General features: G+C 38.4%; 1 protein-coding gene across 1 annotated transcript in view; it reads left to right on the plus strand.

Moving 5' to 3' along the window:
- The window catches only part of PRKCB (protein kinase C beta), a 634,931-nt gene extending 630,202 nt beyond the window's left edge, over positions 1–4,729 (plus strand). The window contains exon 17 of the mRNA XM_031945586.1: positions 1,794–4,729. Within this exon, the coding sequence (XP_031801446.1) occupies positions 1,794–1,946 (153 nt within the window). The 3' untranslated portion in view covers positions 1,947–4,729. The remainder of the gene's footprint in view (positions 1–1,793) is intronic.
- Positions 4,730–11,307: the final 6,578 nt, after the last annotated feature.

Below are 11,307 nucleotides of genomic sequence, written 5' to 3' on the forward strand. Positions count from 1 at the left end.
CACAGTGTGAAATCATGTAGGATGGGACGGGCTAGTGGAACAGTAATTGTTAAACTACTTGGCAGTCCCAACCCTCAGCCACATTTCCCTGCACAACCCTCTCTAATTCTATCCATATATAACATACCTATTAGCTCATCTGATCTCACAACACAGTCCTTGAGCTTTGAGCATTTGCCCAGTTCATGATATGGAAGGTGTGGGGGAAGGAGAGCAGGAGGAAGACCACATAATCAATATAAAAAGTTTAAAAAGAACAGAAGGCCATATTCACCAGAAAAAAATGGTTATGGTTAGCTGCCATCTCAAGGCTGTAGTCCAAGGCAGAATTCTATGAGAGGCCAAATTTCTGACAAGAAATTGAATTGCCCTGTTGCTCCATTTGAAACAATTCTGAGAATACCTTGCATCCCTGACCATACCCCAACCCAGAAAACATGGTTTGAGATTCTCTTCTCAGTAGCAGCAGTGAAACTCAGCTTCCCGACACAAGGTGGTCTATCACTGTTGCTCTACCACCACACTGACCCTTAGGTAGAGGAGCTGAGTGGCCAGGCCATAATTAGATTTTGGAGTCTCAGGCAGGCTTGGATGTTAGGATCAACATAATTCTTGAACCCTAGTCTCAACTCTTTAAGAAACTCCACTGGGTGAATTTATGCAAGTCATTTCATTTCTCTCCTTATAATCAAACGACGATTGTAATAAGTGATCCACCATCCTCACAGGGTTGTTCTGAGAAGAAAAATAGATATTAGGCATGAAGGGACTTTGGGAGAGCTAAAAACTCTATACAGGTGCTAGGGGCTTTAGCTCCCACTGAGATACTCTCTGGTACAACTCAGGGGGCAAACTATAGCTCTTTGTTAATTGACTAAATTTTAATGACTCTAAAGAGAATATCAATCTAATTAAAACAATAGCATCAACTCTGTGATTGATTTTGTTTAAGGGCCAATTTTGGAAACAATCCTATTTGGTAAAGGTTACACATCTGTAGCTTATTTCCAATTAGGGCTTTTGTTACTACTAATGTGAGTGCTATTATCTAGTCTTGAATGCCCTTAGAGAGAATCTCCAGCTTTGTGCCCTCCCTACATTTGCCAGCTGTAGCTCAGCTTGAGCATCTCTTGGTTTCCCATGTGGTCACTTGGGCAAGCCTTAGTACAAAGGAAAACTATGGCACTAAAGCTGGGAAGGATCCTCTAATGAATGATATTATTTCTCAGCCTCCTGAATGGCTGAATCCAGAGGCACCAAGAACTCCTCCCTGGGCACTCAAAGCAGTAATCAAATGTTTTCCTTTTCTATTCTGGGGAATGCTGACCCATGATTATTTCCAGTGACTGTTTTGCATGTAGTAGAAAAAAAATAAATATAAAAATAATTCCACTAAAAGTACAAAGCACACAGGGGTATGTGTCTGTCTGTCTGTCTGTCTGGACAACTATATAAAAACACAAAAAATATCACATCATAAGTTTTCATTATCTGAGATGATTTCATGGTATTAGGGCATCTGTTATAGAACAGTTTTTGTTTATGATTTGTTCTTTGTTTGTTATTTTTCAAACTTCCAATCAAGTTTGTTTGGGTGTCTTGTATTAAAGTGAATCCTGAATGTAGAAAGGGAGTTCCAGTATCATGCTGCTGTGTCCGTTACCACTTAACCAAAACACTGATGCCTTCTGCTGTTGCATCCAAGAAGGCGTCAGGATCTCAGTGAGGGGGCATTTCTCTCTCTTGTTTCTCTCCCTTCTCATTCTGTGTTGTGTCTGCTTTCCGTTTGACAGAGGGACAAGCGTGATACGTCTAACTTCGATAAAGAGTTCACCAGACAGCCTGTGGAACTCACTCCCACTGATAAACTCTTCATCATGAACTTGGACCAAAATGAGTTTGCTGGATTCTCCTACACTAACCCAGAATTTGTTATTAATGTGTAGATGAGACGTGTAATCCCGTGGTCATGTCCAAAGTCGGCGACTTTAGACCAAGTTGTAAATAGGAATTCTAGTCTTCTGGGTACCATTCACCATGTGGAGAGATTGTTTTCTGGGGCCTATCTTTGTACATGTATCTTGCCAGCTTGTTTTCTACATTTGGAAATGTTTCATTTGGAGCAAAATGCATTAACCTAATAGCCAGAGGTCCAATTTTTCCAGCCTCTAATCCAACCTTAGTTATGCATTGAATGAGCAAAAAATACATATATTCCAACTCCTATGTCTGGTCCCCAAAATGCTTCCATCTTTGAAATTTTTAAAATCAAAAGCTGACATTCTGGTCAAGTTTTTACAGTTACTCCACAGTGGGTTTTTTTTTCCTTTGAATGCTAAGCATGGTCGGTATTTTTAAGAGTTGTGAGTAAGCTTTGCTGTTACTGTGAACTTAGTGTCTCTTAGAGGAACCTTTTGTTCAAGAAGCTGAGATGATTAAATCTGATTAATGTATTGAAGATGTATGCTTTACCCATTTCTATTTTTAAGTGCATTGTATATAGTATAACAGGCTTGATGAAGCTACCGTCTTCCTCCTTCGCTCATAGGAAATGTATCCACTTGGCCATTCATTCACTGTTTTTCATGTTTATTAATGACTCAGGCAAAAAAAAAAAAAGTCTACGCAGCACTAAATAAGCAAAAGAGAAGGCCAGAAGAGAAGTCGAAATGGCTCCTGGGGTATTGCTAAATAGGGCATTTCTGTCAAAAGGGTACGTTCCCTTTATTGCAGTCACACCAGGGAGGAAGGCAAGGGGGAGTGGGGCAGCGCAAACCTCAGAGCTGAGCCCACTCTTGTCTCTGTGAGGGTTTCCTTACTCTCTAAAGGGGATACATCCATCTTCCTCTCTCCAAAGATATAGATGCCCATGAAATTCAGCAGGGAACAGTAATGTGGTGATTTCTAAAGGTCACTGGCAAGCTATGGAGCCTCTGCCTCCTGAGCACATTCCTTTTTATTTTGCCTCATTTACCTCCTTTGTGAAATGATGGTTTCAGACCAGGTGAGCTATAAAGAGCCTTGTGGCTCTGACACTGTTCTAACATTTCTTTTCTGACATTCTAGGCTCTTCTGTTCTTTTTCTGACAAATATGGCAAATGCTTTTCCTTTTGGCCCAAGTGAGTAGGGGGAAGGCTTCCCATTAGGGCTCTCCTGCCTCCATAATATATTTCTCAATAATCTTTCACAAAATTCAGCCCCCAGTGCTATTCACTTCTATTTTCTTTTTATATTACTTTTCCCTTTGATTCCGTTTGTGAAAACATGGTAATCCCAGCCTGGATGTACCATACAAGAGGTCTCTGCTCCTGCCAAAACTAGTAGGCAGTAGCAAAGAGCACTGCTGTCAGATCGAATGAATTGTGATGTTCTCCTAAGATGACTCAGAGTTCTCCCCACCTCCCCCACTCATGTGGATCCACTTGCCCAGTACAGCTCCCATGGCTTAAAACCTGTACTGAAATGTTTACATTTCCATCTACACACATACACACACAATTTAGGGTCATCTTCTCCAAAATTTGGCAGTGTTGCCCATTATATTTCATACCTATAGAGACAGAAGAATGGAAATTAGGGAAAAGAAAATGTATGTATTTTTGTGGGTTGTTGAAAAACATTTTTTTTGCCTTTTTTAAAATAAATGCCAATATTTTGCCCCTAGACACATATTTTTTTGATATGATATATTAGGGAATCAAGCTGTAGCAATCCTGATGATTTTGTTCTCCCCCATATCCCTCTGCCAGCCACAGCCACTTTTTACATGGGCAGGAAAGATCTTTTTTGGCAAAAATATGCTTACATATAACAAAACAAAAATCCATGGAATGTGTCAAAACAAAGTAAACAGAATAAAGAGCAGCTGGCCATATAACCCTGAGACTAATTTTCTCTAGAATTCAATTTCCTCACCTAAAAAATGAGAGAACCATTACACAATTTGTCTTGAATTGGGCAGATCATCATAAAGATATATAGAGACTTGAGAAGGCCTTCCTTCTCCTTCCTCCCAGATGATAGGTAGGGAGAAATAAAATTTGTCAATACCCTGAAAAACCAAACTTTTCCCTGCTATTTATCCTTTTGGCTTATGTCTGACATCATCCTCCCAGGCTCTTTTTGCTGCCCCCTTGATATAGCCATGGTATACTGTCACATTGGTAAAAACCAAATTATATTAAAATGCTCTTTAAAGCTATAGGGCTCAGCTGACTAAATTGAGTAAAAGGACTCTTTTCACCTATCCAGATCAGCATCTGCTCTACAATTTACAGTCTTAGCAACTTACCTGCAGAACATAGAAGGTCAGAGCTGAAAGAGCCTTTAGGACAAGAACATAAATGGTCGGTCAGGGGCCTTGAGAACTCTTAAACACAGGATGCCAGAGCTGGGAAGAGCTTTCTAGTCCAGCCATTTCATTTCACATAGGAGGAAACTGAGATCTACCAAAAAAAATGTTGTTACCAAGATTAAAACTCCAGTCTCCCAGTGTTGTTGAAGACTGAACTCTATATTGGTCTCAATCAAATGCAATAAGTATTTATTAAGTGCTTGCTGTGTGCCAGGAACTGTGTAAAAGATTGGAGGAAAAAAAATAAAAATTTCCCTGCCCTCAAGAAACTTATATTCTACTGTGTGGGGGAGGAGGGAGAGGAAATAGTGTACAAAAAAAAAAAGTAAATGCAAATTATATGCCTGGAAGATGGAGCATCTTTGATCAATTACCAAGGCCCAATTTTCCATGTGACTTTAGAACAGATAAATCAAGCCCATCTAATGGCTTTACTCTATCTATGGGGACTTCTATAGGGGTGTGGCACTCTTTGAGGGATGAGATGAGAATGCTCTCAGGGAGTTTCTCCAAGTCCCTCCCTGAGTAAAAATGACCATGACCAAAGGCCTCAAGACACATGTGATAAAACGATTCTAGGTCTAAGGCCAGCAATTTTGCTTCAAAGCATATAAAGAAACAATCTCCTCTGCCAGAAAGAAAAGGAAAGGAGATCTTCTAACTGGTCTCTCTCAATACTTGTTAGCCCAGCCACTTTGACTAACCAAGGGTTTCTTATCCTATAATTATTGGGCTTGTAGCTTGACAGATCTGTTAATTTATTGTCCTTTTACTTTCTTTCCCTAAGTACTAGTAAAGCTCTTAAAAAAAAACACTCAGCAATCAAACTGGGTTCATCTGAGCTAAGGGAAATAGAGGGGATTATCTAAAGCCAAACCAGACCAAGGTTGATGGTAGAGATAGATATATAAGGGCCTACTCCTGCCCCAGAGCTTTGGGGACCAGCCATTAAATATTGCACACAGAGTTGTAGAGTTTGAAAACCTTAGAATTGATTAAATGTGGCCAAAATTTCCTGCCTGGGGTCCTGCTTCTTCACACAAGTTCCAGAAAACCTAAGCACTATTCACTGCTGGCCCACTCAAAGGAAGGGGCCATAAGTATGTTAGATTCAGTGCCCTGGGTCACACTGTGCCAAGCTAAGTGGTCTTTGAGGTTATCTTTTTCTAAAATGAACCTAAAAAGAGTTCATCTCCACAGGAGGAGGGAGAGCCTGGCCCTCCCAGAAATTGTGTTTTTCCTCACTGCTCACCCAAGAGGCAGGGCCCTCGAGGGGCTCTTGGATTCCACATAGCATTATTTCTGATCATGTTTCATGGGGAATGCAAAAATGCCATGATCCACCTTTTCATTTTGTGTGTATTGTGACTTTCTTTTCATCTGCAAGTATTGATAATTTTGATACATTATCTTAAATCTAATGTGTTTGACTAAAGGAATTCTAAAGACTGCATCATAGATGGATATATAACCACAGTTCTACTTGCTGCATGTATGAAAATAAATAAAATCTATAATTTATAGAAATCCAAGACTCTGTGTGACATTTCTTGAGAACTGCAGAATTTATTTAAAGAAAATAGTGACCTTGGGCTTCCTACATCTTCCCTTTTCTAGGTCAAAACTTTGTTTCCCAAATGGCAAGGAAGAATGGAAGAGAAGAGCAATTATTAGCTACTTTGAGCTAAGGCACAGTGCTGAGGACATTAAAAACATTATCTCATTTGATCCTCACAACCCTGTGAAGCAATGATTCCTATTTTATAGTTAAAGAAATTGGGCAGAGAGATTAAGTGCCCAGGGGTCATGCAGCTAATAAGTGTCTGAAGCTGGAATTGAACTCAGGTTTCCTTGCTCCAGGCCCTGTTTTACTCTGCTGTAGGGTGTCAATCCCCATCACCATTCTAATCATCATTGCTTCTTCACACAAGTCCTGGAAAACCTAAACACTATTTAGTGTTATCAGGAGTATGACTTCTAGAACTGGACATAATGCTCCAGACAGTGTCTGTTTGGGCAAAGTCAAAGGGAACTATCAGCTAGGATCCACCAGCTCTCTTATTTGACATATTATGTTTCTGTTAATGCAGCCTAAGATTAGCAGTGAGCACTCATATGCAGTCTACTCAGAACCCCAGATCCAATTTTACACGAACGTTACATATTCACATATTTCCAGTCCTGTAATAATTCAATTGATTTTTCTGTGCTTAGGTGAAGCACTTTACATTTATCTCTATAAGTGCCTCTTATTAGATCCTACCTATTTATTCCAGCCTGTTGAAAGTTTTTTATATCACAATTCTGCTATTTTATATAATAGCTATCTATGTCTGTTAATTTCTGTGACGTACACATTTTATAAGTGTATCATCAATGTCTTCATTCATAACATGGATGAAAATGTGAAATGAACTGACCCAAAAATAGAATCTCATGATACTCTGCAAGACACCGCCCCCCCAAATGGACATTAATCCATCCATCATCATTCTTTGGATCTGGTCATTCAAAAATCCCAATCCCTACCTAACCTGTGCTATCATCTATAACCATCTCTACCTCTTCTCCATCACCACTGGGGAATATCCAGCCAAAATTTAACAATAGTACACCCTTGAATTTACCCTACCCTGTTACTCATACAGTCCTGTCAAAAAGGGAACTGAGTCTAACCTGGCATTATTTGTTCTTACTTAACTTATCTCTGCTTTTTCTTACTGCCATCTCCTTAGCTGCCATTTCTTCCATGGACTCTGTCTTTATCTCAAATTTCCTTTCCAGGTCTAAATATACCATCCTTACAACCTGGATCCTGGCTTTTATATGTATTTTAACACCTTTCCACTAATGGGGAATGGGTCTCACTTTCACCATTCCTAAAATGTTGTTCTTGTTGAGTAGTTCCAGTTATCTGACTCTTCATGACCCTATTTGGGACTTTCTTGGCAGAGATATTGGAATGGTTTGCCATTTCTTTCTCCAGGTCATTTTGCAAATGAGGAAACTGAGGCAAACAGGAGTAAGTGCCTTGCTCAGGGTCATTCAGCCAATAAGTTTTTAAGGCTGGATTTGAACTCAGAAAGATGGATTCTCTTGACTCCAGAGCTCTGGGCCTTGAAACCACCTAGCTGCCCTCACCTTTATAAATTTAGGGGATGGAACTAAATGGCTTCTGAGATACCCTCCAGCTCTAGCAGTCCATATTATTTGAGTTAGCATGCTTCTAAATTCTTACATTTTGTGTTCTAAGGTCAATTCCAGCTCCAACATCCTCAGTAGAGGGAGCAAGTCTGGTTAATAGAAAGGGCATTGGCTTTAGAACCAAAGACTTGGATTCAAATCCCCATCCTGCCACTTATTACCTGGGTGAACTTGACATGATATAAAATTGATATGAGATGACAATAATCATAGATCTTCAAATATTCAAAGGTCGTGATTATCTTAAACAGCTTTAATAAGTTTGACCTAGATTATAAGTCCTCTCACCAGCCTTGGTGACTCTCCTTGAAATTTGTTCAGAATATGATTTATTAATATGGTTCCCAGAACCAGATACAGTACTCCAGATTTAGTCTGATCAATGGAACTATTAGCTTCCTTGTTCAGAATGCTACATTTATGTTAAGACCCCCTAAAAGAGCATTAGCTATTTTGGCCACCACATCCACGGAAACTGCTGAGATCTTTCTCACACAAATTGTTGCTCAGCCATCTCCCTCCTATCATGTTCCTCTGCAATGGTCCCAGGTGTTATAATTATCCCTATTCAGTTTTATCTTATTTGATTCACCCATCATTCCAGTTTGTCTAAATCTTTCTAGATTCCTAATCATCTCATTCAATGTATTAGCTGCCAGCTCTATATTGAACACAGATTTGATAAACATGCCATCCATGTCTGCATCCTAATCATTAATTATCATGTTGAACAGAAGCAAAGTAAAGGAGGTTCTATTGTATCCACCAGAAACCTTCCTCCAAATTTTCAGCAATCTATTAATCAACTCTCTTTAGGTCCAGATGTTCAGCCCACCATCTCACATAGAAATGGTATATGTCAGTGTTTCAAAAGATTTCTGATTTCATTAGTGAAAGTGTATCCTACCCCTTCAAATTTACAAGTCCTAATCCTAAATAACTTAATGGATAGTTTTTGTGAGTCACTGTGACCAATAAAGATGGGTTCTCCATCCTGTTAAAAGAACCTTTCTGCTCTTATTAGCTGATCTTCAGATGATATTGCATGTTGTTCTGCCTGTATTCCAAACCCATCCAGCTTGATATGACCTGTCAAAATTTGAACTGTCCTAGAATATTGCCACATCACAATAATATACACTTATTAGTAGATCATTCACATACATATATTTTCTCAATATTCTTCTTTTAAGGTTAGTTATCAAGATCCTCAGAAACATGAACATGTCTGTGCCATAAGGAAGTATTTTAAAAGTGTGTGCTTGGCAGAGTGAATCATAATATATATCTATCTATAAAAATTATATGAAAACTAAAGACAGAAGGCAGGCTTAGTAGATGGACCAAATCAAGACAAATAATACCCATAAGGCTTCTTTACCCTTTTCAAGTTCATATTGTTTTAAACGGTGAATAAGCCACAAAACAATAAAAAAATGAATGTTTAGTAATAGTAATTATAGAAAATAAACATGGTCCCAAAGAAGAGATATGAGATGGTATTTCCTCCTGCTCCTTTGAAGACATGCAAGTCCATAGCTGTGGACTGTTGTAAAAAAAATTTTTTTCAACTGTATTGATTTTGTTGATTTATTTTCTTTCTTAATTTTTATTTAATTGATTTTTAATTTGTGGAATAAAATAAGAATATCCATAACATAATATATTAAAAAAGATGATTGCACATGACACTGCAAATCTATTATATACAATTTGCTATTCCTTTTACATATAAAGTTAGCACATAAATTTTAAAAAGATGATTGTACATGACACTGCAAATCTATTATATACAATTTGCTATTCCTTTTACATATAAAGTTAGCACATAAATTTAAAAAAGATGATTGCACATGACACTGCAAGTCTATTATATACAATTTGCTATTCCTTTTACATATAAAGTGTGTATGTAAAATCATTCTATACATACTTCTATTAGTTCTTTTTCTGAAAGTAGATAATATCTTCCTTTCTTCCTTTATATGTCCTTTGTAGCTTAGTTGGTTGTTTCTTTTTTTAAAAAAATCTCTAATATAAAAGATGGTTCTGTGGGAGATAGGGAAGAAATACTGGAAGAAATCAAAGAAGTAAAATCAAAATATATCAGCAAAATTTATTTTTAAATGAAAACAAAATAAAAACTTGAAGCCGAATTGACTTATGTTTGTCAATTTTGTAAATTAATCCATATCTAGCATAGTCTCAGCTGAATACTAAAGTAGAGTTGTATGCCCTATTGAGTTGTGAATTCTGAATGATTTGGACTGAGATGAGAAGAGGACACCACAGTACAAAAGAGAGATGGAAACTGGAGCCCCAAAAGAGGAATTATCTCCTGCTCCTGAATGACAGCAAGAGCAATCAGAAGTTAAAGAACAAAATGGGGGATATTTGGGTATGTGAGATCTCTGGTTAAATTAGAAAGGAGTTTTTTGCTAACATCAGAAGATAAAACTAGAGTTAGATAAAGTGTTAGTTGTTAATAGTTAAAGATTATTGAGAAAGGTATCAAATTATATTTGGCTATTTCTTTAAAATCCTATTCTATTTGATGGGGATTTAGTAATACCAATGATTTTAAACTACTTGATTAAAAAGGTATATTTCTCTGTGTGTTTTTTAAAAGCAGAGAGCAGATGATTTTCCCTCTCTCAATTAACTATACCTATAGCTAAGGCTTATATGTTAGACATAGGAAGACATAACCAAGATAATTATAATTACTAGCACTTTAATGTTTACAAAACATTTTCCTTAGGTCCCTGAAAAATAACACAAGTATTATGAACCCCATTTTATAGATGAGAAAATTTAGTCTCAAGATATAAAGTGACTTAATTGCAGTCACACAGTCAAGAAATATCAGAGTTAAGATTCAGAAGGGTAACACACAGCAAAGTATTTGGAGCACTGGGCCTTAAATCAAGAAGACTCATGTTCCTGAGTTGAAATCTGGATTCAAACACTTCCTAGCTGTGTGACCTGGGCAAGTCCCTTAGCCCTGTTTGCCTCAGTTTCCTCATCTGTAAAATGAGCTGGAGAAAGGAATGGAAACTTATCTTTGTCAAGGAAAGCCCAAATGATATGGGACAGGACTGAAGAACAAGAAGATTCAGAACCAGTTCTCCTTTGCCTCTGTTCTTTCACCTACAAGATGCAAACTCCTACTTTACTTGGGGGGTTTTGAAAGACCCAGTAGGAAGCAGTCCCTTAAGTGCTGAACTTGTAAAGCTAAAATGCAAAATGAAAGGAATGTCACCAGTGTCCTTCAAACAGGAGGGCCCCAGGAGGGCTGGGATGCTGGAGGAGGACCTGGGTGTGTCTGAGGTTAGAGGCTTATATCACATCCCTTGTCATTCTCCATTTAACACTATCAAAGGGGGTTCAGACTGATCTGCTCTGACTGCATAAAACTAGCATTACATCATTTTGCCTTAGGGAAGCATCATCACAAAACCCGGAGATTTCCTGGGACTGCAATGGAAGTGTGAGGGAACTAAAAGGGAAGAGGGGAATGGACGAATGGGCTTTAGCAGATTAGAGTTCTCACTGGGGGAATTGAGCCAGAGCCCCATTGGCTGAATGAGGAAGCTAACTATTTCTCTTCTCTTAATTTCACGGCTGAAGAAGCCTACTCCACCCACTATCTCCTGAGCCTTCTGTGCTGCCTGAGTGGTGGGGATGCTGCAGGGAGACTGCTGAGACCACTGCCTTCCCACAGCAGGCCCCCAAAGGAGCCATTCTC

Source organism: Sarcophilus harrisii, chromosome 1, assembly GCF_902635505.1.
Source record: "Sarcophilus harrisii chromosome 1, mSarHar1.11, whole genome shotgun sequence".
NCBI classification, from domain to species: Eukaryota; Metazoa; Chordata; class Mammalia; order Dasyuromorphia; family Dasyuridae; genus Sarcophilus; species Sarcophilus harrisii.